Raw genomic sequence first — 27,348 nt, forward strand, 5'->3', positions numbered from 1 at the left:
AAAGTACCACCTAATGTCAGGGAGGGCCAACCCCCCCTAACAAGCCTGCGTCTTAGCTTTTTCCAGGACAATCTGGCTCCCTTATTGGCCCAGATGAAGATTCCGATCTTGCTTTGAATTTTATCAATACCCTTGCTGGCAAAGACCAGAGGAATTGTATTAAAGAGATATGTCAATTTGGGCAAAATGACCATCTTCACCAGGTTGACCCTACCATATATTGTCAGTGGGAGATTTCTCCACCTGGCAAATATACGGTCTATCTCATTACTAGTCCTAGTAAGATTGATCTGAGGAATTTTGTCCAGATTTTTAACAATGGTAACACCTAGATATTTTAATTCTTCACTTGCCTGTCCCTCCCAACCATCAATGTTCCAACACATTACCTCTGTTTTAGAGGTATTAACAAGATAGCCTGATAATGTGCCAAAATCAATTAGCAGTGCTTCAACTCTTGGTATCGTCTCCTCCTGATTATTTGTGTATAACAGCAGATCATCGGCGTAAAGGGCCAGCTTGCTACTATATTGTAGTGATTTAAAGGGGGTAATTGAGTAATCTAGTCTTATGGCTTGCGCCAATGGCTCAATATAAATATCAAACAGCAGGGGTGAGATGGGACAGCCCTGTCTTGTTCCTCTTTGGATATTAAAGCTCGCTATTACCAAGCCTTTCAACAAGATCTTTGCCGAGGCCCCCTGATAACAATTTATCATGGTCTGAACAAAGATTGGTCCAAAACCCATCTGCCTAAGAACTTCCCACAGGTACATCCAGCAAACTCTGTCAAAAGCCTTGGCCGCGTCTAAAGCGACTACGGCCAAGGGGTCCGACCTAGCCACAGCCAAGTCTTTATTGCCTATTAGCTGTTGTGTTTGCTCCTCAATGTACCTTCCAGGTACAAACCCCTTTTGATAGTCATTAATTAGGCTAGGAGCAAACTTAGCCAGTCTCCCTGCCAGAATACCCATAAAGATTTTATAATCAGCATTCAGCAGGGATATTGGTCGATACGAATCTGCCTTTAGGGGGTCCTTCCCCGGTTTTAAAATAAGTACAATGGTAGCTTCCTTCCATGTCCCTGGGGCCCTTCCTGTTGTGCTATATACTGAATTAAAAACTCATATAATACTGGGACCAACTCGTCTAACAGCATCTTATGAACCTCGCTTGAAAGCGCGTCTGTGCCCGCAGCCTTATTGTTCTTACATTTATTCATTTGTACTTTAATCTCTTCCTCAGTAATTGGAGCAACTAAATCTTACTGCTGTCTACTGTTAACCTAGACAGAGATTTACTTTTCAACCAGGCTTGCAGGCGCTCAGGACTAGGGACCACTTCCTTCTTATAGAGCTCAGAGAATAGGGAAAGAAGACAGGCCTGCATGTCCTCTATATTACTTGACTTCTTCCAATCCTTATTTATAATTAATTAATTGATACAATTTTGTGAACGTTCAACTCTAGCTTTCCAAGCCAATAGTGCTCCTGCCTTTTCACCGTACTCAAAATTCTGCATGTTTTTACTCATCCATTGGGCTCTGCACTTTTGATCCAGCCTTCCCCTATACTCCTGCCGAGCACTCTCGAGGTCACTCAAGACTTGTGCAAACCTACCAGAGTTCCCTTGATTGATCAGATCTCTCTCCTGCTCTAACTGTCGGATTTTCCCCTCGATATTCTGCATTTCCCGTGCTTCCACCCTATTCCTAAAACAAATACGGCTATGCAACATGCCCCTCAAGTAGGCCTTAAAGGCATCCCACACGAAATTTAAAGAGGTCGAACCAATATTCGTAGAAAAATAATCCAGCGTGGCTGCTTTAATGTCCTCTCTATCTCGGGGTCAGCCAACATCGATCTTTTCAACGTCCACCTATGTTGTAAATTATGACTTTTCCGAGAGTAGGAAAACAGCACGGGGCATGATCTGATAGGTGACTAGACATGACTGATATATCCATCAAGTTATCTATACTGGGCCTATCAATTAAGACATAGTCTATTCTTGAGGAATGGCCATGTTTCTTGCTATAAAATGTGAATCTGTGTATGTCACCCCTTTTTGCCCTCCAGGCATCCACTAATCCCAGGTCACGCAGCATGTTTTTCATGGCTCTAAGGACTCTTAGAGCCCCTGTGTAATACCTCTGATCAGACCTATCTTTCTGAGGGTCAAAGAGAACATTAAAGTCTCCTCCGATTATTAATGGGGTGACAACTTTCATTAAATTAGATTGTAATCTACAAATATAGGTCGGATGGTCTATATTAGGACCATAAAACGAGGCGCAAGTCACCTCTTGCCCTCCGAAATCCAACACGGCCACTATCCACCTCCCAGAATATTCAGACTGGACTGATTTTATAGTACACCCTGCCCCCCGTTTTATCAATATTGCCACTCCCTTACTATGAATTGTCTGTTCAGAAGGACAGAAATATTTCACCCAAGGGCACTTTGCGAATATACTACAGGATTCTACATAGCTGAATAATGCAAATCTGGGCAGGGGAAAGCTCCAAATATTTTAATACCAATCTTTGTCTACGTGGGCACCTTAAGCCATTGACATTCCATGAGATACATTTTACCTCACTAATCATCCTACTTGTGCCTGCCATTTGGTTTCACTTCCCGTGGATAACGGTCTAATATTAACAAGAGAATGAGGATATATATTGTTTTCATTTTTAACCCACTGCTCCCCACCCCGTGCTCCCGCCCTCCCTCCCCCCACCCACCCAGTGAACCCCTCACCCCATGGGAAACCCTACCTACTAATAGGCAAAGCTTGTTTGGCCTCATCCCGCTCAGAAACTTACAAAAAAAAACAAAATGAGTAAAGTTTACTTAAAAATCAAAACTATTCTCTCGCTGATGAGTCCCTCCCTAAACCGCCCCTCCTTATACTCCTCCCCCATTCTTGATCTTAACAATAAGAGCATCCACCTCTTCCACTGTACAATATTGGTACATGTGGTTGTTCCACATTACTCGCAGTGCCGCAGGGAATCTCAATTGAGCCTTAGCCCCCAGACTATTCAGTTCTTCCAATCTCCTCCCCAATTCCCACTGCCTTGTTGCCGTGATGTGGGATATCCTCCATTGTAAAGAACGAGACCAGAAGACACGGGCTATCATACCCTTTCAGATACTCATTTGGTGGATTGTCCTTGAATTGCGTGAAAAACCTGGATTACTGGCTCTATTTTCAAATAACTTGCAGTCTGCATCAGTCAAATGTTAAAAGAAAGCCCTGAAGAAGTCTCCTTGTAAGAGACGAAACGCGTCGGCTAAGATCCTTCATGTCAAATGTGAATATGACTCTTCATTTCCATGTGATTGCACAATAAAAAAAGAGAATCTTCTCAAGAAAATGACTGACGTCTTGAACATTTCTTTGAACATTTATTGACTATTTTTGAACGGTGCTGAACCTTCTTGAATGAAGTGATGTGGGATATGTCCGATCTTATTAAAAAGGAGAAGGGGGTTGGGGAGGCCTTAGAAGTTAATGTTCCCCCTCTGAGAGCCAGAGACAAAATTTCTTCTTTCACATTATATGTCAAAAAATTGACCAGAATCTTCCTGGGCTTCTGCTTAGCCAAGTTCCTCTTGAATGGATCACAGTGTACACGCTGTATCTCCTTCACAAGGTCAACGTTGGGGGAGTTCTTCATTAAAGAAATTACAAACCCCTTCATGTCTGTTCCTTCTAGTGCTTCTGGAATATTAATAAGCCTCAGGTTATTTTTCCTCGAGTGATTCTCCAGGCGCTCAATGTCGTCTCTCATCTCTTTATTCTGGGCTACTAACTTTGTCATGTCTGCCATGGTGCTATTCAGAGCCTCTTTGATTTTAGGTACCTCAGACTCTAATGCTTCAGTTCTCAGAGAGACATCCTCTAGTTTTTGGGCTAAGTCCACACAGGATGATTGTATCGCAGCCTGATTGGCCTCTGAAACAGTAAATCTACTTGCCATCTCCGAGAATCTACTGGCCATTTCATCTGTGAGAGCCAATAGTATATCTGCCAATGATCTGGACCGGGCTCCCATCTCAACAGACTCTTCTGCGGTCCTTTGTTGCTCTTCTTGTTCATCTTGAGGTACCAGAGGAGAAAAACTATTTGTTAGCGCTACTGCAGGATGAATCGTAAATGAGGCGCCCTCATGACTACCCATAGACACTTTCAGGGCATTCGTTGAACAGTGTCATTCTGTGTGATGTTTGGCATAACAGGCGTGTCAGGTACCTTATTCTGAATAAGACCCACCTGAACTTCTTCACACAAACTGCTGGTATCACCCCCCGGAGGTGCCCAGGGTGCCCGATTGTGACCTTCCCTTTTTGGGGTTCCTAGTAGTCGAAGAAGACATCACCTTATAGAATGTCTTCAGCGAAGGAGTTATCTTTACCTTGGAGGCGAGTACCCTCTTACCCCTACCTCTGCCTCTACTTCCTTCTGCGACAGCACTGGTATCTACGTTCTCCCCTTTATGGTTATACGGTCTAATTGAAGTTCTAACTTCTGAGATCGGGGGGAAATTCTGAGGGGGAGGATAGAGTGGGTAATAGCGGTATTAGAGGTAGAGTGGACGGCTCTAGCCCGCAGAGTGTATCTATTAACTACTGGGGAGGTTATAGGACGTATGGGGGGCACAGTGGCTGCAATCTGTGTCCCACTTGTCTCCATACACGAAAGATAAATCAAGCCTGCTTCTCCCATCCTTTGTTTAAACATACGAGAAATTTCAAGTTTCCCAAGCACATGGACAGTGACACACTCTTTGGGATTGCCAACCTCATCCAACTCACCCTTCCCTCCTCTCCAGGTGATCACTGCCAACCTGCTGAACCAATTGGCATTTATACCGCCTACCTGGTTGGCAGTCTCTTGATTTGTTTCAGGTTTACTACCTCCAGCCCAGGCACTTGTGTAGATTCCAGCGCTGGCTGTGCTGACTCTGCCGCCTGCAACCCGGTTCCGGTTACAGGCAGCACCGCCTCGTCTCCACTCGCGAGAAGCTTCCTCCCACCGCGGGAATGGATACGGCGTCGCCGGAGTGCCCCTGAGATCCGGGGCCATACAGATCCCTCCGTACGCCGCGCACACCGCGCTGGCTGAGCTCCTGACACGGGTGAGAGAAAAGAAGCCCCCGAGGCAGGGCAGAAAGGGAGGGGGGGAGGGTAGACGATTTTCAATGAAGTTGGGTTCCGAGACCCATATCAGCACACACCTTCAAAAATAAAAAATAAATCATTAACGGCCCGAGCAGAGCTGCGGCGGCTGCCATGTTTCCCCTCAGTCTCCATCAGAATTCTTAGGCAGATGAAGCAGCCAAATCTGCAGTAGCAACTGCAACAGTTGCTGCGATTACTCGTTCTTATGAGGGTAGATTATGATATAGTGGCTGCCATTAATGTTACACACAAAGGCACCCCTTTGTCTAGGGGTTTTCTGGTAAAATAGTCATATAATATACGCAAACAAAATGTTCCCTTTGTTACAATTCCAAAGGTTGGTGATCAATTTATTCTAAACCTAGACCGCAGGCTCGCCTTAGCGATAGTTGCGCTACAAGGTATTGCTTCTGCACATGCAGGTGTGGCAGCCACAGTTCTGTTACTACAGCAATGCTATTGGTGGCATAGCTTATATAAACAGGCCAAGAAATATGCACTTTTTTGTGATATTTGTCAACAAATTAAACATTCTACAGTGGCACGCCCACCGCAGACAAATCCAACAAACCTTTCAGCTGAACTTATTTGGACCATTGTGGTCCTTCTAATTCGGATGGGGCATTTAAACCTATCCTACTTACAGTTGATTCTTGCTCAAGGTTCCTCTGCGTCTGGCCGCAACATTCAGCTGACGCTCACACTGTTATTAAAGATTTTCAAGTCTTTATCAGAACATATGCATGCACTACATTCCACTCAGACCAAGACCCTGCTTTCGCCTTTAATGCTCACAGGGATACCATGGCTTCCCTGGGTGCAGGGGTGCATTATTCTTCCCATACCGACCCAAGGAAAATTTGGTAGTGGAAAGGATGAACCATGTTAAAGTAAGCCTTAACAGCTAGAGTACTAGGTACAGGGTGTAGCTGGATCCATCACATATATGAGTTATAAAGAGCACTTAATAATCTCCCTAATGATCTCTGGGTAGCCGGATCCCACATGAGGCCCTTGTTGGCATAAAAAGGTATGTTACAGACCTTTGATGGTCCAGACATCGTGGCCGCAGCCATGCCCTTTGACGTAAGTGATAATTCCACTGTCTTCAAGATTGGCTACAAGTCCATGATGGCCAATCAAACGAACAATTGAAAATGTCTGCCTCTAACTTAATCAAAGAGCAGTCAGCACCTTCCGGCTGGAACCAGCAAAATGGAAATTTCGTTCAAGAAAGGGTTGCGGTAAAGAAGGGGTTTGGCCCATTATACCATGCATCGGTGCCAGTCCTTGGCATTCAAGGTACAAGAACTGTAATACTGCCACGGATTGCTGATTCTAAAGACAATCATTTGGTCTCCATTGATCACATCAAGTTATTTTGTATAGCCGATTCCAAACAATAGGCCACGAGGAGCCATTTGTAGTTCCCCAACTCTTCTTGCTTCCATACAGGAAATTCCTCTACAGCTTGTGAGCAACACCGAAACTGTTTCTCCCCAGCTGGGGGGGAGAGAAGGAACTTCAGTTACTTCCTAATACCACTACAAATGCCAGCCATATGACAGAAGTGAGTACTGTACTTACTGCAGCGTCTCCTGCAGTCTTACTGATCCACCCCTCATGGACTCTACCAATTATCTACCTAGGAATAGATGATTCTTCTACCAACACTTTTGGCAATCCCACCTACACGGGACTGTGTTTTCTTTTCATGGCTTCTGGTTATCATGTGGGAACAGATGATTTCATGGCTGAAACACACTTATCTGGTCCCACCTTGGATATATGTTTGGATGACACTGCCCTTGGATTTTATATCACTTTCGGTTGGATTTGTGACAGTTTTTTTCTTGTTAATAAATGCTAATTAACTTCCAGGATGCTCTGCCACAGAACTGGTCAATGGGGTGCCAATGCCTCACTCATCTTCACAAACTGAAAAGAGACCTGTCCCTTGTGAACATTTCAGCTGTCCCAGTAACTGATGGGATTTTTGGGATTAACTTTGAAGTTCAATGCTTTCCAACTGCTAAAAATGGACCTACAAACATTTCCCACGTGCTCAGCTCTTCAAGATTACTGGAGTGGTGTCTCAGAAGTATTAGAGGAGAACAAAGTTCAGTGAAAGTTTGTTAAGTTATAGATGGGTTTCTCCACACAGACAGTGGAGGAACATTTATTAGATATCTACAATTATTGCCCCCCAAAATTAAAAATTGGCAGCTTCTCCTAAAGCTACCAACAGGCTCAATGCTTGATTAGAACAGGGTTAAGAATAAATTGGGAGGACTTTGCCATCCACTAAAAATATGGTGTTGGGACAGTGGGCTTCCTGAAAGAGCGAGGAGTTGGGTCTTATAACCAGGTCCAATAATTATCTTCATAGAGTACATATCTAGGCATGCATTGTTGTATAGAAGCTTTCTTGATACCTTAGTGTATAGCTTAATGCCAATCCTGTATAAAACTAAAGATTGCATAAAAGAAAAATTGCAAATTAAGAGGCCCAAATATACAAATGTTGAGCTTACAACAAGTACCTACAGTCCTGAATTGACTTGTCTTTAAGTGCAACAGTCATTCATCTGTCTCTCTCCATGGCGTGATGAAAACTTGAACCTGAGGTACTGCAAAAAAATTCCTTAAAGGAGGATCATTTTATAGGGTGTTAGGAGCTCTTGCTATCGGCCCTGGGACCCCTGTGGAAATGTGGATTTTCCTGATCAGTTATGTCCCCTATCTTGGACCCCAACGGTTCTATATGCATGTTACAAGTACATGTATGTTCCCTCCAGTTCCAGTTTCTAAGACGCAAACATATGTGTGTCTACCGTCAACATGTTCTCTGTCAGATCCGCCATCAATGGGCTGGATATTTGATTCCTAAGTATGAAAGGCCACCGACTTTATATGGCTAAGTTACTTCATTTTTACAGTTCAGGCGAGTAGGCCCGATTCTGTCCTCAAAGCCTTTCCCTGCTCTCTGCCTCTGACAGCTTCAGCTTGAGCTTGCATCTGTGACCATGAACTTTGTCTCATTCTCTGCGCGGCCCACGAAGCCTGACATCAGCCTATTCTCTGCCAAGAGCTGTATTTCACCTTCGAATTATCTGCTTCCCCCTCAGCCGATGCATTCCTGCCTAGTAGCTTAAGTAAACATTCCTCCAGTTACCAAGCAAAAGGCCCGGTTTCTCTGCCCTCATGCAAGTAATTCATAGCCCTGTCATCATGGAATATTCCCATCCCCTCGCATCTCATATAGACACTTAGACGCTTGTACACGCACACAGTCAGTATAGAATAGATTCTGTCCGAGAGTCTCTTCCTTGTGGATAACATAGTTCTTTAAACATAGGATGTTAGATATGATTTGGGATTAGGTTGACTTGACCCCAGACTTCTCGTCTCCACATGTAGAGTTAAATGTCAAGTCCCCTTCACCCCCTAGTTGCACGTCAATTACACGTCATGCTGCCGCGCGCGCATCTATGCCAAGTATTATCTTATAGATCCACCTATGTCTGATAATTCTAACCAATCATGTTTCTTTTATTCCTTATTACGCCTAGTTTCGATTATGTCACTGTCACGTCATTTTTCTTATCAAATGTTACGCCTTCTACATTCGTTTCATTGTAATGTACTTATTATAAAATACATGTCTGTTAATAAATTATTGTACTTCACTTCCTGAACCTTCGTGGTGACGGAACCTGAGGGCCGCGACTCGAGTCGGCCATTTTGAATGGAATAAAGCCCATTAGAAAACCTCTTATACCACGGATTCTGCCTCTTGTTATTTTGAGCTATTTACTTTAATTTAAGATTCCGCATGAAATTCAGTCCGGTAATATTTATTTTATTTACCACAAAATGGCGCCCGAATAGGGACACTTTCTCATCTCACGCGCCGGCGGTGCGTTGCAGGCCCGGTCTCCTGCCACAGCTGGACGGACCATAAACGCGTACCAGCAGGATTTCCTGTAAGCTCCCTCCGGTCAAGCGGGGGCGACTGAGGCTGCGATCAACCCAGACGAGGCGGTGAGAAGTGCGAAGTATCCCGACCAGAGCCTAGCTGAGAGAGCAAGATCCGAGGTATACAGAGGCCCACCAGGTTTTCCGAAATCCCGACGTGCAGAGGGTCCGATGTCCGCAGTTATCGAGTCCTGTCCATTCTCTGAGGCCTTCCGTTTCAAGGAGCTACTCGGTGAGTACCATCGCCGAGGAGGCGTGTTGACGCGCACATAGGTTGTGCCGGTCAAGACGGATTTGGGTACACAAATCCGGTCTGCACTGTTTAGCAGTGTATATGTACTGTTTAGCAGTATATCAAGTATTCCGAAGTATTCAGTTATTGTCAAGAATTCAGCGTGGTGATTAGTTAAGCAGACTGTCATCATTGTCGATCATTGTTATAATGTTTAATGTTTAATGTTTAAAGTATTCAGAAAATGTCTTGCATATTGTGGTATGAATGACTGTTCATTGTTCACTGTTCATTATTGTGTTTCTCGTATTAAGCAAGTTCAAGAGTAAGTATCAGATCAGTTGTCAATATGCCGCTCTTCTCGAAGTTAAGACAGATTACTACCAGAAAAGGGGTGCTTGAAGAAGCAGTCCCTATTCCTCCTAGAGACACTCCAGGACATTTCATGTATCATAAACATGGCTTAGACGCCATATTGTTTCTTGATCTATGGGTAGATTATACCAAAGGATTACCGGAAAGTCAAAGGTGGCCCATAGCGGGAACCTGGGATGCAGAGTGCATCATGAAAGTGGAGGAAGAGTTATGGAAAAGAAAGGTCAGACAGTCACAGAAAGACGCTGTTGAGTTATGGCGTAAAGAATCTCATAGACGAACAGAAAAAGCACGTAGACAAGAAGAGAGGAGTAAAGAAAGTTCAAATAAAGTTCAAGAAAATCTATTAATTGAGGAAGGTATCCGAGTGAAATCAGAACAAGTGAATAGACAAAGAAATGCTCTTATGAATGGTATGTATCCCCTTCTAGCCGAAGGACTACCTAAGGCTGTTACGGAGGTGCCAAAAGACTTGCCACCCCCATTATTTCCAATTAAGGTACATCCAAAGGGGCATCCCAGAACCGCAGAAGATGTTTTTCTTTCCTCATATCTAGATGACGCAGCTCCCGAGTATGCTAACGCTGCACCACATAGACCGTCTGGCGGAGGGGTTCAACGTCAGGATCAGGTATCTGTCCCCGTGCAACAGCAAGTTCCGATACAAGCTTCGGCAAGCACATCTGTTTCCGCATCTGTCTCCGCAGTCGACTCTACAGGGGTATCGACACCCATAGTTGCTGTGTCACGTTCAACGAATCCATTCACACCCGACGCCCCAGATGGGGCCACGGGAGGTGCTAGCAGTACTTTCACACCACCTAGAATAAATAAACTTGTTTTTCAAGAGTCAGCACATTCACGTACACCTAAGTTCGTAAATGAACGTACGCTTAAGGAACTCCTTGTAAATTGTAGATATGACCCAGTGGTTGGTAAAGAGGACGAAATGGTCCTGGCATCATTACGTATCAGGCGAGCCGCAGAGTATTTAGCAAGGTTACCAGGGATGACTACGCATCTAGATAACATATATCATTTTGTTCAAACAGGACGAGATCCAGGATGTATTAACAGAGCTATGGAATTCCAGAAAGTAGAGATACAGGGGGAACTGTTACGTTTCCTCATAAACTGTGTGATCAGAAATCAAGATCGTCCGGGGGTAGACCGGAATGCAATGCTTATTCTTACAAGATGGAGTCAGAATATATCAGAAGGGAGACACGATAAGCAAAATTGTATAATAGCCATGTGCCGAAAAATACGTAAAGAAATAGAGCGTATTCATGAAGAGAGATTGGGAACAGATGAGTTTGAGCAAGATGAAGTGTCCGAATCAGGGAATTCCGCAAGACAGTCAGAGACAATAGCCTATGTAGGCAGAGGAAGATCTTGTGAAAATACTAGATGTTTTTCTGATCCAATACACTCTGTATGTCCAAATAATAGCAGAACGTATCCGACGCCTGTAATAAATCTGAAATCTCCTGAACATTCGTTTCAAGCCGCAGATAAAATACTACGAGAACGAAGAGGTTACCACCTCCTCGATTCCATGGATGAGCAAGAATTAGCCAGATCAGCCGTTCACTGGATTGTTAGTCCTGAAAAATACGGTGATGAGACCGTAGCACACACGTTTCTCAACCTCAGTACAGATGAACAACGTTTAGCTGGAATCTATATGATTCAGCAACTCCTCATATTATATAAGAGCCAACATGCTGACCCTGGTCCTTTACCTGATATATTAACGGAACTACTCACGAACAGATGGAGAGGTTCTAGTAACAAGCTAATTAAAGAGATATTAGTGTCACGTAAGCAGTATGTCCTTTTTGTAAGTCCGGATTCTCTCTCCTTGCCCCCCAGAGAAAGAGCACCGTACTACATGGATAGACAAAATCCTTTACGGGAAGTGCACCCAATAAAAGGCGAAGACAATGAGTTTCACCGTGTATTTGTTTACACACCCATATCAAAAATGGAATTGTTAGAAATGAAAAAAGTAGTACCTAGTCATGACAAAGACCCAGCGGGTTTCCACCGAGAAATTAAAGACATGTTACTGATGGGAGAGTACACCTTTCCTGATATTATGACGATATTAAAGGTGCTTTTGCCTGCGGGCATATATGAAAAACTGAAAGAAAAAGAGTGGGAAGTGGGAGACCAAAAGATAGACTGGACAGCATTAGCAGAGGAAGAAAGGGGCCGAGCTGCAGGTTCAGGGCTCGGGGATAAAGTTAAACTATTACCAGGTTTACTAGTACAGGTACTGCCACGTTTATTAACTACAAAAAAGGAAGATTGGGGTGCAATCACAGCCTGTAAACAAAAGCAAGATGAAGACACAAGCGATTATTATGCTCGATTTGAAAAATGTTTTGGTATAAATAGTGGTATAAAAGCAAGTAGTGACTCATATCCACATCTATTTGTGACAAAATTAGTGGAAAATGCATTGCCTCCAGTGAAGAATAGAATATTGAAATTCGAGAGTACCTGGCAAAGTAACACTCCGTCGCAAATGCTACAAATGTTACAGTATCATCACAATAGAATTAGGGATGAACAAGAACACGAGCATAGACGCATGAAGGATACAAAAATGAAAATGCTAGTTTCTCAGACAGTACCAGCAGATGGTCACAAAAAGGGTGTGACACATTCTGGTGATTCTGCAGTTCCTGTAAAAGGAACCTGCAATTACTGTAAACAACTAGGCCATTATGTACATGATTGTCAAGTCCTGAAACGTAATATAGCTACAGGTATTACAAAAGAGAGACCACGATTAGTTAGACAAGATCAGAATGAACAAGGAGCTATGCAGCATGGACAGTCCGTGCCAGTTCAGCAACAGTCTATGCCAGCCTCACAGCAACCCATACAGTTTGTGCCAGCTGCACCACCGTTGCCTGCTACTGCCACACAAACTACAACACAACAAATGTATCAGACTGCACAGTATGAATACCCTGAGTATCAGCGTTACGCATGAACCAGCCTAGAGAGGGAAGTTGACTTACCGCTTATCGAGATTCCGGTAGATCAAGAAGGACCTTATGTACATAGTGAATTATTAGGTCAAGATAGAAAATTCTTACTCGATACAGGGGCAAGTCGAACAACCATAAAACGTAGTGAAGTTCCAGGGGCACCCCTCTCAGGCTCTCAAAATGTTTCCCTTGGTTTTTCAGGAAAACCTATTGTTAATGAAGTATCACAGCCTCTACCACTTACGATAGGACCTTTGACACGAACTACAGATTTATTGCTTACTAAATCATGCCCAGAAAATTTGTTAGGAATTAAGACTCTGAAAGCACTAGGAGCCATAATATGTTGTTCTCCGGAAGGAGTAAGGTTGTTTTTGCGTGATTTTAAAGGTCACTATGTGTCTAGAGACATGGATCCCCGACTACAGATTTTACCAGTACATCTATGGGCACAAGGCCCTACGGATGTTGGCTGCATGAACATTACACCCTATCGAGTTACATTGAAAGCAGGAGTGGTACTACCACGAATGCGACAATACAAGTTACCGCATGATGCTGTAGTGGCTTTGTTGAAAATCATTGATGAGCTAATTGCCCAGGGAGTAGTTGTAGAAACAGACTCCAATGTATGTAATTCACCGATAATTCCGATTCTTAAACGAACTGATCCTACTGCTCCACCAGTGTACCGATTGGTTATTGATTTGCGTGAACTAAACAAGTGTATTGTACCACAATTCCCTGTGGTCCCTGATATATCATCATTGTTGACAGCAATTGATTCCGAAGCAACATTTTTTACTGTAATTGATCTCAAGAATGCCTTTTTCAGCGTCCCAATAGATCCGGAAAGCCAATACTTGTTCGGATTCAGTTTAAATGGGCGCAGCTTTAAATTCTCACGCGCTCCCCAAGGATTTACAGAAAGCCCCAGCATCTACAGCCAAGCATTGAAACGAGAACTTGACAGTATACACATGCCAGTCAATACTGCACTGCTTCAATATGTCGATGATCTGCTGATCACCGCGAGAAGCGAGCCAGAATGTGAAAAAGCTTCTCTGACAGTTTTACATTTCCTAGCCGACAAGGGGCACAAGGTGTCCCCTTCTAAGCTGCAATTCTGTGTTCAGCGAGTTATTTATCTTGGTCACTCGCTGTCCAAGGAGGGAAGGCAGCTTACACCAGATCGCATCCAGTTAATTGCTAACATGTCAATACCCCAGACACAAAAGGAGGTGCGGGCTTTCATAGGCCTCACTTCATATTGTAGGCAGTGGATCCCTCAGTACGCATTTCTAGCAAAACCACTCATTCAGTTAACCACACAGGAGGCAGCCACATCGACTGTTCTCCCTTGGACTCAGGAACATACACAAGCTTTTGAAAGCCTAAAGGAAGCTTTATGTCAAGCACCTGTTTTAGCAACACCATGTTATAGCAAACCTTTTACACTCTTTGTTACAGAACGCGAAGGTACTGCCTTGTCAGTACTCACTCAGGATCAAGCAGGATCACGCAAGCCATGTGCTTATTTTTCCAGTACATTAGATCCCGTAGCTCAGGCTTTGCCTGCATGCCTGAAATCAGTGGCAGCGACAGCTTTAGCAATCAGACAAAGCGATGCCATAGTATTAGGACACCCATTGACAGTACAAGTACCACATGCAGTAGAGGTTCTTGTGAACCGAACACAAACACAACACTTGACCATAGCAAGACTTACCGGTTATGAACTAACATTGTTTCAACCACACATAGAGATCCGACGGTGTAATACATTGAATCCTGCTACACTATTACCTGTAATTGGAACAGACCCACTAGCTCATGATTGTGTTGAAATCATTGAAATAAAGACGAAACCTAGACAAGACTTGACAGACGTTCCATTGTTAGATCCAGACCTGACGTTGTATGTAGACGGATCATGCATGAGAGCAAGTACAGGAGATTTAGTGGCCGCGTATGCAGTCACAACAGACACTGAAGTTATTGAGACACATTGTATAGATACTCTGTCAGCCCAAGCAGCAGAACTTATTGCTCTAACGCAAGCCTGTATTCAAGCCACAAATAAAAAAGTTAATGTATACACTGACTCACGTTATGCATTCGGAGTTGTACACGACTTCGGCGTGCTGTGGCGAGAGAGAGGTTATCTAACGTCCCATGGTGCCCACATTCAGCACGGACCCCTCATTCATGCCTTGTTAGACGCAATACATCTACCCACTGCTATATCAATTATGAAATGTAAAGCACACACGAAGGTTACTGATACCATTTCTCAAGGCAATGATTTAGCTGACAGAACAGCTAAACAGACTGCTCAGAATCGCACATTAGACATGACAAAGCCAATAGTTCAGACACCAACACAGTGTATGACAATTAAGGATCCCACACTTGACGTAATTGACATACAGACACATGCCACAGCAGAAGAAATAAAGAAGTGGACTGAACTAGGAGGGATCCAGACAGATCAAGGATGGATGACGAAGGAGAAATCTGTATGGTTTCTCCCTGATTCCATGGTTCAAGCCATTATAGCTACAGTTCACAGTCCAGCGCATTTAGGAGAGAAGGCTATGCTAGACAGCATTCAGCACATTTGGTTCAACAAACATTTACGAGCAGCAGCTAAACAAAAAGTTCGTACCTGTATGATATGTTGTCAGTTTAATCCAGGAAAGAGTGTTCCCGTAGAGCAGGGTGGATTTCAGCCTCCTGACCATCCTTTTGAAGTCCTCCAGATGGATTATATTCAGATGGAACGTTGTCGAGGATTCAAATATGTCCTCGTAGTTGTCTGCGCTCTCTCCCGTTGGACAGAGGCGTATCCCGTATCAGATTACACTGCCCCGACTACTGCCAAACAGCTAGTTCGAGAATTCTTCCCACGGTACGGTTTACCACGTGTTGTATATTCAGATAACGGTCAGCCTTTCTCATCCGAATTAATGAAACATGTCTCACTCTTGTTGGGATATCAGTGGAAATTCCACTGTGTCCGACACCCTGAGGCAGCAGGTCTCGTAGAAAGACATAACCAGACACTGAAAATCAGACTGTCCAAAATATGTAGAGAGAAAGGTGTCGACTGGATAGTAGCATTACCAGTTGCACTCTTTTACATGAGAATGGTAGCACACTCTAGAACAGGGCTATCCCCGTATGAGGTGATCTTTGGTAGACCCCCGAATATGTGGGGGACGCCTATACCACGTAAAATAACTGATGTTGACTGTAATATGCTGACAGATTACCTGGCTTCCTTGATGTCTGCACTACAATCTTCTCGTTCACAGGTAGCTGCAGCCTTTCCCGACAACACTGAGGCGAAACCCCATGACGTTGTTCCGGGTAATCTTGTCTTTGTGAGAAACTTCGACAGGAAAAGTCAATTGGAGCCCAGGTGGAAAGCACCCAAGTTGGTCCTGTTGACCACAAGAACAGCCGTGAAGATCGAGGGACGAAAAGGGTGGATTCATTCGAGTCACGTCAAAAAATTTCATGGACTTCCTCCTGACACAGACAGTACTGCCCGTGTGTCTTCCCCCATTGACTCAAAGCTACCTTTGGCTGAGGCCAGTAGCACCGAACTCTATAAACAGAAACTCAGGTCCAGATCTAAACTGTCGGACGATTTGATTGTTTAAGTCCTCTCCAAGGTGAAGCGGTTGAATCTGTCCCGACATGTACCCCTTAGGTCTGAATCATGTAGAGTCCAGAATCATAATGAAACGACATGCTTATTGTAAATTACTGCGTAACCACTGTATTATGACTTTATTAATTTTGTCTTCCTTGAGTTTTTTAATAGTTACTGCAAGTATATTGTTGCATATGTATTATCCTGTTTCTAAACGTGTTTTCAATATAACTGATGAACATTCTTTTAGTGACCTACCGCCACATGAATTATCTTATAGACTTGCGCTGCGCAATAACACATTCATTAGTATGTTACATCATTCCCATCAGACTAGTAATGCGACCAATTGTTGGGTGTGTGGCCGACTCCCTCCCTATCAGAATAACAAAGGAGTTCTGCCTTTCTTTCCACATCCATTCACACACAATGGCTCCTGTGGAGCATGGTTTAGTTTATTAAATTCCATAGACCCAGACACAGCAGTTTATCAACAACATTGGATATGGGGAAATCTGAATCTAGTTTTATTCAAAGTCTGTCACCCTAATAAGGAGGGTCACCTCAGTAGAACAGGAACTGATTTAGAAAATGAAGTGTATAAATTAGGTAATTTTACGCCTAATCTTATGATTCTGAATGTCAAATCCGAAGTTGAACTAATTTTGCCCACTATGTCAGTATTTCCAGTTAAGGGTGAATTATGTGTAAGAAAAGTTGGTTCCATACATATGGGCCATAGCCAATGCGTTACTACAGTAGAATATAGTGATCAAGGTAAATCTTCATTTAGAGCTTCTCGCCATTCTTACTTCATATGTGGTCAGACGGCATATATGCGTCTGCCTCTAGATTGGGATGGTACCTGTTACATCGCATTCCTTTTGCCACCTGTTTTCCTAGCTCCCCCTGATTATTATCGAAATGTTCATTTAGTACACAATAGAGAGCAAAGAGATCTCCCAGTTGTCGATTATACTGAGACAGCATGGGACAAGTATGTAGATTTCAATAAAGGTATCTTTCCCTATATAGGTACTATATCAAATAGCAAGCTGATACGTAGACTCACCAAGACTCTTGAAGCTGTAGTAAACGAGACTATAGCCGCCCTAGGCAATCTGACAGAGGAACAATCAGTGATGAGAATTGTTGTTCTCCAGAATCGTCTTGTCCTTGACGTCATCCTGGCCGATAGGGGCGGAGCTTGCAGGGTCATCGGATCCAGCTGCTGCATATTCATACCAGAAAATTCGCCATCTGTATATAAAGCTATAACACGCCTTCATAAGATTGTAAGCCAGATACACGAGAATCCAGGCACTTGGACGTGGTCCGGGTGGTTTTGGAGTGTGATATCAGCCTGGGGATGGAGAGTTCTATCCTTCCTAGGTATTGGCCTTCTTATGCTCTTCAGTTGTTGTTTATGCCTACAATGTGGACCAGCGATTTGTGGTCTGTGTGCCACATCATGCATTCCACATCACAGTTCTCGTTCAAAATACCGGAAGAAGAAGGAAGAAGAAATGATGCTCCATGAGCAAATCGAAGGAATGATGAAGATTGATGTCTCGTGAAGGGCAAGAAGGGGACAAGGAGGGAATGTGGAAATGTGGATTTTCCTGATCAGTTATGTCCCCTATCTTGGACCCCAACGGTTCTATATGCATGTTACAAGTACATGTATGTTCCCTCCAGTTCCAGTTTCTAAGACGCAAACATATGTGTGTCTACCGTCAACATGTTCTCTGTCAGATCCGCCATCAATGGGCTGGATATTTGATTCCTAAGTATGAAAGGCCACCGACTTTATATGGCTAAGTTACTTCATTTTTACAGTTCAGGCGAGTAGGCCCGATTCTGTCCTCAAAGCCTTTCCCTGCTCTCTGCCTCTGACAGCTTCAGCTTGAGCTTGCATCTGTGACCATGAACTTTGTCTCATTCTCTGCGCGGCCCACGAAGCCTGACATCAGCCTATTCTCTGCCAAGAGCTGTATTTCACCTTCGAATTATCTGCTTCCCCCTCAGCCGATGCATTCCTGCCTAGTAGCTTAAGTAAACATTCCTCCAGTTACCAAGCAAAAGGCCCGGTTTCTCTGCCCTCATGCAAGTAATTCATAGCCCTGTCATCATGGAATATTCCCATCCCCTCGCATCTCATATAGACACTTAGACGCTTGTACACGCACACAGTCAGTATAGAATAGATTCTGTCCGAGAGTCTCTTCCTTGTGGATAACATAGTTCTTTAAACATAGGATGTTAGATATGATTTGGGATTAGGTTGACTTGACCCCAGACTTCTCGTCTCCACATGTAGAGTTAAATGTCAAGTCCCCTTCACCCCCTAGTTGCACGTCAATTACACGTCATGCTGCCGCGCGCGCATCTATGCCAAGTATTATCTTATAGATCCACCTATGTCTGATAATTCTAACCAATCATGTTTCTTTTATTCCTTATTACGCCTAGTTTCGATTATGTCACTGTCACGTCATTTTTCTTATCAAATGTTACGCCTTCTACATTCGTTTCATTGTAATGTACTTATTATAAAATACATGTCTGTTAATAAATTATTGTACTTCACTTCCTGAACCTTCGTGGTGACGGAACCTGAGGGCCGCGACTCGAGTCGGCCATTTTGAATGGAATAAAGCCCATTAGAAAACCTCTTATACCACGGATTCTGCCTCTTGTTATTTTGAGCTATTTACTTTAATTTAAGATTCCGCATGAAATTCAGTCCGGTAATATTTATTTTATTTACCACACCCCCACTTCAAGAACAGGGGCAAAGTAATCAATATCAATAGTATTTCTGAGTTAAATCCTTTTTCCCTGTAACTGCATGAATCCACGCATTATGCCTTTGTGATATACATGCACGTGCATGCACCAGAATGCCTCCCCTCCTAAATGGGTTCCTAAGGTAATTGAATGGAAAGAGATGACCTTCTTTACAGTACCAACAAGCGTTGACAACTCAGTGAATGCGCCCTGTCCTGAAACCCTTGTACACAAACTCAGTAGCTTCTGGTGTGCAACAAAGTCTCAAGCCTCATTAGACAACAGACCCTTCTTGGACATGACATCAAATCATTTCTCAGTGACATATGAATTAACTTTAGCACACAAAAGACTGACTGGACATAGACATGAAATGTGAGTGTTATAAAGGTCAGTCGCTAAGAATGTGTTAAATACTATGACAGAGGAGCGTAGTCAGTTCTGTGAATTTCAAATAAATAATTAAAACATGCACAAAACAAACACATCAGTGGGGAAACAGAGACAAATCAAATAGACGTTCCAATAGGAAGGAAGCAGCAGAAAGGCTAATCCCTGTATTCTGCCTGCTAGGTCAACAAAAAGAATCCTTGTGAGGTGCATGGTGCTGAACAGATAAATGGGTGAAGATGAAAGGTAAAAGAATTCTTGCTCATTACAAAACTCTAAAAGAAATGTAAAGAGAAAGGTTTATTTATAGAGAACAATTTTCTAGTTCTGCATTTAAGCACAGGCAAAAGACAAGCAGGTGGGTGGGAGAAGAGTATGACAAAAATGTACAAAATAATGCTAATATTATTACATAGCAAGTCCCGCACCAAGATATACTGATACTATGGGAATCTGTATTTCTGATTTGCATTGGTCCAACAAGATTATAATTAATTGCCTGAGAAAAAGGTAAGAACCACAGGAACCAATAGCTGTGTACTTATTTCAGCATGTCCCTCTACTCTCAGGATCTTTTTTAGTATGCATGCTTTGGAAGATTTTACCTACAGAAATGTAAGGAAAGAAAACAAGCAGTCTGTTTTAAACATGCATCAGAATGACAATGAAGATGGCAACAATGGCCTATCGAAAAAATTGCCATACACCTCAAGAACACAGTACAAGCTTCAGTGTTGTGTTTTGTAGTAGTTTCCTGAAGCTGTCACAACGTTTCCTCTTTAGTGTAATTTATGGCATGCTATTGTAAAATGCAAAGATAGCTAATATGATAGGGACCTAACTATACCATTACTTTACAAAGACCCAGGCTTTCAAAATAAAAGAACACTTACATGATCAGGAACTTGCTGCTTGACACGGACCCAAGACCCATTTCGATATCTGTACTCTCCTGGCGACACAAAGCTTTCCGAGTATTCAGTTTTCACCTTCCTTGTATGCAACAAAAAAGTTATAAAATTAGTATTTTCTTCCACTTATTATTAACAATGAATATTTTCAGAGGCAAAATCTACCACAGCTCACATGGGGAGTTAGAAAAGGTCTTTGTATGTGAACATTTAAAATTGAATGTGGTTGCAAAGCCTGCAGTTTGCAAAATTACAAGAATTCTACAAAAATGCTATTTGTAATGTATAAAGGACATAGTGTGTGTCGGTATAGACTTTCCAACTCGCAAAATACATGTTGCCAATGAAAGGCGAACAATCCAGCTCCTACTGCATGGAAATAGAATGTACATTGGCTTGCAACCACAACCTAGTGGACAGAGGCTGCTTTAAAAAACATGTATGTACAAAGTGAATGCAAATTTGAGGATGGATGTCTGCTGTCCATCGCAGGCCTCCATCCCCACATGCAAAACCTTTAACAAATAGTTACAAAAGGACTCCTTAACCATAAATGTTAATGAAGCAAGGATATTTGTGACTCACTGAGATTATAAATTTCACGATGTAACTAATTAGTACATCAGTCAGTTTGCACAATCCATACGGGTTCGTAAAGTATTTCTGCATGCCAAACCACTGACTGGTTTCCGATCACACGTGTACATTTGAGGCCAGATGTACTAAGCATTTTTGTGGTCGCAAACGGCTCGATTCATATAATAGGGTCATTTGCGACCGCAAAGAGGCCTCTTTAAATGTACAATCTTCAAATTGCAATTTAGTAACTTGTCACTGAATCGCAAATGCGTTTGTGACCCAATTCCCATTCGGTTTATGGAAGGGGCGTGTTTAGGGCATCCTTTTCAAATACTGAAACGCAGTGGCACATATTAAAGTTTTGACACCAAATTAAAAAGCTACTTACCTTTGGTAACACCTCATCTGGTAGAGACTCTATCTAGCTGCAGATTCTTTACCTTTGAATTATCCCACGGTATAGGACTGGATCTGGATATTTTTTGTGAGCAGTACTCCTGTGTGCCTGGAGTTGGCGTTGTTCGCGTCGTACGTGGCAAAAGTGACGTTTGTGGTGCCTATATAGGTGCCACCTAGGCGCGCTGTCTATTACTTTATGCAACTTTCCACGCCAGAAGAGCAGAGCCACAAAGTACACGGACCACTGGTGTGGAAAACTTGGGCCCAGAGGAAAGTTTTGTCCCTAGAAATGAGTTCGCTGAGCAGAGAGGAAAGATGGGTCAGTAAGGAATCTACGGCTAGATACAGTTTCTACCAGATAAGGAGTTACTGAAGGTAAGCAACTTTTTCATCTGAAAGGGACTTCTAGCCACAGATTCCTTACCTTAGAATAGATGTTCAAGTAATACCGCCCTAGAGATGGGTCTGAGGCCCTATTTCACACAAGGATGTCCTACAGTAGGAAAAGGGCTAAATGCCCATCTCTAAGGACCTGACTGTCCATGCAGTAGTGTTTGGTAACTGTGTGCAGGGAAGCCCACGTTGGTGCCTGGCAGTTGTCCAGGACCAGAAGTTCACGAGCTAACGCATTGGTAGCAGCCTTATATCTGGTGGAATTGGCATACAAACCCTCAGGGGGTTGCTTCTAAGGCAATGGGTAGCAGATTTTAACACCGAGTATGATCCACCGTTTGATGGTCCTCTTTCTTAGACCTGGCCCTTTTGTAGGTTTACCCCCATACATTTTGCTTTTTGCCTCCTTTTTTCGGACCCTATTTATGTTGGCTATAGGACTCTGGGTACTTTACCACTGCTGATCAGTGTTAAAGTGCATATGCTCGCTGTGTAAATTGAATTACAATTGATCATCCATGATTGGCATACTTGATTTACTGGTAAGTCCCTAGTAAAGTGCACCAAGTGTGCCAGGGCCTGTAAATCAAGTGCTACTAGTGGGCTTGCAGCACTGTTTGTGCCACCCACATGAGTAGCCCTGTAAATGTGTCTCAGACCGGCCACTGCAGTGTCTGTGCATGCAGTTTTAAACTGCCTTGTAAACCCGGCAAGTGTACCCACTTGCCAGGCCCTAACCTTCAGTTTTCTTACAAGTAAAGCACCCTTCAGGTAGGACCACGGTATCCCATGGGCTGGGTACTATGCATGTGAAAGGTAGTCCATGTGCTGGTGTGTTTTACATGTACTGATAGTGACATTCTGTGCATTTCGTTTTTTACTACTGAAAGGGTGTTTGTCCCATAGGTTATCACGGGAACTGCCTTGTAACATCTTACAAGTGTAACTTTCTATTGGGACAGGATAGAGAAATGGAGGTTAGGCTCACTGAACTGAGAATTTAGTAACGCACCTTTTAGTAAAGGTGGTTTTTAAATTGTGTGTTTGAAAATGCGACTTTTAGAAAGTGGGCTTTCTCTTGCTTTACGTTTCCCTTGCTTTGCGTATTCGCCGTCGGGTTTTGGAGTGACAGGAGCTGGGGATGTGCATTCACTCAAGACAGTCACAAGGGGGTTGAAGTGTATCCTGCCTTTCCTGGGTGACTCATAGCCAGGCTGAACAGACCTTTCTGCATTTAGAGTGGTGGAAGGAGTTTTCACAAGCACCAGAATAGGCTGTGTCTCCTCAGCGCAATGCTGTCTAAAGCCCCAAGGGTCAAGCTGGACCAGGGAGGACTTAACCGGTTTGTACTGAGCTCAGGGCCTCAGAAACAAAGGCTACAAAGAGAAAACGGGGTATAAATATTAGACCTAAAACCCCAGAACTTTAAATTACTTTTGGAATCAGGAGGAACCTCTGCCTGAAGGGCTAAGGAGCTGTGAGGAGGAAACTGCCCCTTTGATATGTGTTGCTTTGCTGGGTTGTTCTGCAGTTGCTGTTTCTGCAAAGGAGAGGACACAGCCTGGAACTTTGCTGTGAACCTGCTTGTGAAGTATCTCCAATGGCCTGCGTGTGCTTGCCTCCTATTCTGACGTCTCAGGGACACAAAGACTTCACCACCAGCATCCCTGAACTCCCCTGCTGGGAGTTCTGACCTGCCAAGAGATGTCTGTTATAGTTCTGGCCACAAAACACAAATGAGTCACCCTAGTTCATGGCAGGGTGTCAGTAAACAAACAACAATAAAAGATACCCTTTTCACCTCAAATATTAATTTTTACTTTTTACAAAACTGTAGAAATGAAACCCCACTGTTGGTCAAAGGCCCCTAACATGGAAAGCCTTAGGGATTTAAATCAACAATCCTGTAAAAGAAACAAGCATGGACTATAAAATGGAAAGAAAATTTAAAAAGTTCTAAATCACTCAAAGCCTTGAAAAAATCATTTGCTACAATAAAACAATTGTATACATGAATATGTATATATTTGTGAATCTTTGTATTTTATATCATGTTTGCAAATAGGTAGAAAAACTATTTAAGTAGTAAACCCAGTTGTATTCCATGCAAAAATCAAATATTATAAAGTGCTTGTGCAATTTTGAATGTTGTATACAAATTGAATATTTACATTCACTTAATACATGAAATATCCTACCATACACATGATGATTAAAAACAAATCCGAAATTCACTGTGTTACTGTGTGTCTGGGTGCAAATACTTTACACGTTGCCTTTGGGACGAGCCTGTCTGCTCGTGCCAAGCTACCAAGTGGGTGAGCAGGGGTTATCACCTCGAGGGGTTATCACCTCGAGACAAGGCTTGGTGCTGCTTTGTTTTCCTTGTAAGGTACCCTTATTCGGAGTTGCCTGGCTCTGGATTTAGAGCCATCTTATAGAAGGGCTTTGGCCCGTTTTAGTGATTTTAATTAATTTATGTTTTGAATTTTTACCATTTTATTTTAAACTTTCCTTTACCAGTAGTCCCCTGGAGCAGGGAAGCCTGCAGTAGAGGTCAGAGGTTGCTGGACCAGGGTTGCATACTTATGTGCCCTCACCTGTTTTCAAATATTGCTCGCATGTGCATGGTGCTTGCAACTCTCCTGGTCACGCCCCCTTATGAGACACTCAACAACACTTCTACCCGTCCACACCTGGACTGTGCCCAGTGCCCTTAAGCCCCTGGCGGTTTGGATTCAGGCCAGACACGGAGGTTGGCCTACTCGAGAGAGGCACTGCTTGCTCTCAGACCCTGTGGTAAGTCTCCCCAATGTACTAAAATATGCCCTACCACACAAACTGATTCCACTAAAACAGTCTGTCATAACTGCGAAGACATATGCCTGATGTTTAAACCCTTAGAATACTTTCAGGGTACAGAGGGCCCGTGATACAAATCTAATAATGTTAGCTCGTGTTCACTCCAAGCTTCACTGTATATTATTGAATACAAGATCTTTAGTTAAACATCATGTCAAATTTCATGACTTTGTTCTGACCCATCAAGCAGATTTGGTGTTTATCACAGAAACCTGGGCAGATCAAAACTCGGGGCCAGAGATTATTGCCGCTACCCCCAACCCCCCAGGCTATGATATGTTAGGTCTAGGCAAACAAAGGAAAAAAGGGTGAGAGTTTGTGGTGCTCTATCACAACCACTGTGAGAAAGTGGCTCTGTATATACTGTTCCTTAATAGGTACAGGGTGTACAGAGTCCACAGACCCCAAGGGTTTAACAGAGGTTAAAGTTAGATATAACCTTACTCTCCAAAGTGGTAGCCTGGTCGAGCAGTAAGGCAGTATCAGAGGACGTGTAAAGCATTTGTTGTACACACTCAGTCAGCAAATAGTTCCACACACTCAATAACTGAACTCTAGGCCAATGGTTTGTATATAAAAAATATATGCTTGTTTTATTTTAGAACCAACACTTGGAATTAAAATATACTTTCTCGACAGGAGATGTTTCATAAAAATACTTTTGTATACGCAATTGACTTTCTAGTAAACAGTTACAAATAGTTGCAGTAGGCAACTCTATTTCTAAACACAATACATTGAGCTCAATGATAAATTCAAATTATATGCAACAGATTACTTTGTAGATTACTTTTGTAATTCCAGGCTTGGATCCTAGATCCAGTCCTGGGTCAGTTCTCAGAATCAGCTGTTGAAAGTCGACTTTGGTACTGTAAAGATTTTTAACTAATATTTAGCTATTTCAAAAGTGAGCACTTAGAAAATATTTCAGAGCAAACAATCAATGATTCCCTATGGAAGGAAATGTAGGTTACAGGTACAGTAGGTTATCGTTACTTTTGTAATCCAGTACTGGGTGTCTAGACTCAGTACTGGGACATTTATCCAAAACAGGTAAGTAATTACGTTTTCAGATGTTATACGATTTTTGAGGAATATTTAGAAATTGCAGAAATCAACACTTAGAAGAAATTTCACAGAAAAGAAGTCAATGGTTTCCTAAAAAGGAGTTAAAGGTAAGTATAGTTGTGGGTACTTTTCAGAGTCAGTGCTGGGCACCAAGATCCAGCACTGGGAGTTCACCTAAGAGCAGGTGAGTAAATTCGTTTTTGGTACTCGGCTGATTTTTGGTGAATATTTTGAGTTTTGAAAAGTTCACACTTAGAAGAATTTCCAAGAAAAAGCCAGTCAATGTTACCCTATGAGGAAAATGAAGTTAGCAGTTTAAGGGTAAGTACTCGACTGGCAGAGTTGAAGTTCTGGGCATAGACTCAGGGGTCCCCCAGTGTCAGGTAGGTACAGTCAGTTCACCCTCAGCGGTTTCAGGACGGCCGGGTGCAGAGAGAGTTAGGCCCAATGTTATCCTACGAGGGATAGGGGGGCCTGGGTTGGTGGCTGCTGTCGGGCAAGCCACGCGGCTGTGGGAGCTGGGCTCCTGGTCACTTACTCAGGGCAAGTGGGGAAGTAGGTTAGAGTAGAGTTTTCACTGCCAGGGCCACTCGGGCGGCTGGGTGCAGGGTGCTTTTGAGCCGTCGGGCGCTCAATTGGTTTCTATGGGAAATCTCCGGTTTGGAAAAAGACTGCAGGCTCGGGGACGAGGACTCTTCAGGTGCCACCACCACTTCGAGGGGTAAGTTGGGTAGTTGAAGGATAGGTAGGTACTCCGGGATTGGGCACAGAGGGCCGTGGGACGCCGGGTGCAGGGGTGCCTTTTGACGTCGGAAATCTTACCCTCTTGTTGATCGCGGTTGGGGTGGCACTCTGTTCCGAGGCTGCAAGCTTCTTCAGGATAGTCGAGGGGGGTCCTTGGGTGCCGGACTCGGGGTCACAGTCGCCGTGGGGTCGTCCTCGTGGGTTTAGTTCACTCCGGCATCGGCCAGGCTTGGCGGGTGCAGAGTGGGCTGGGATCGCGGTTCCGGGCTGCTGCCAGGGGTGAAAGGTCGGTTCTGAGTAGAGCCTCTACTCATGGGAGTCCCAGGGGATCAGAGTTCAAAGGTAGCCAGGTCCTCCGGGGTTTCTGAGGTTGCTGGCCACAAGAGATGCCGGGTTTGGAGCAGGAGCAAGTCCGAGGTCGACAGGCCGGTAGGGCTGGGGCCAAAGCAGTTGGTGTCTCCCTCTCCTTTGCAGCTGCAGGGCAGGTCTTCTTTTCTTCTCGCTCTTCTTGTAGTTTCGGAATCTGGAATCTGGGGAAGGAAGGTTCAGGGTGCCCCTAAATACTAGATTTAGGGGCGTTACAGGTAGGTGAAGGCCAGGGACCAATGGGTCCTTGTCCTGGGGTTGGTACACCCCCTATCCTGCCCCTCTCCTGTGGGAGGGGGGCAGTAGCCTAATCCTGATAGGGTAGGGCCTCCCATCTTCAAGATGGCGAGAGCCCGGAGATGTGCTTCACCTCGCCTCCCCCACCTGAGGGGTGGGGTGGGCAGG

General features: G+C 43.6%; 1 protein-coding gene across 2 annotated transcripts in view; it reads right to left on the bottom strand.

The window, feature by feature from the left end:
- The window catches only part of SAXO6 (stabilizer of axonemal microtubules 6), a 621,602-nt gene that overhangs the window by 368,183 nt on the left and 226,071 nt on the right, over positions 1-27,348 (bottom strand). For both annotated transcript variants that reach the window (XM_085653468.1, XM_085653467.1), the window contains exon 8: positions 20,515-20,614. In XM_085653468.1, the coding sequence (XP_085509594.1) occupies positions 20,515-20,614 (100 nt within the window). The remainder of the gene's footprint in view (positions 1-20,514; positions 20,615-27,348) is intronic.

Source organism: Triturus cristatus, chromosome 4_1, assembly GCF_964204655.1.
Source record: "Triturus cristatus chromosome 4_1, aTriCri1.1, whole genome shotgun sequence".
In the NCBI taxonomy this organism is placed as follows: Eukaryota; Metazoa; Chordata; class Amphibia; order Caudata; family Salamandridae; genus Triturus; species Triturus cristatus.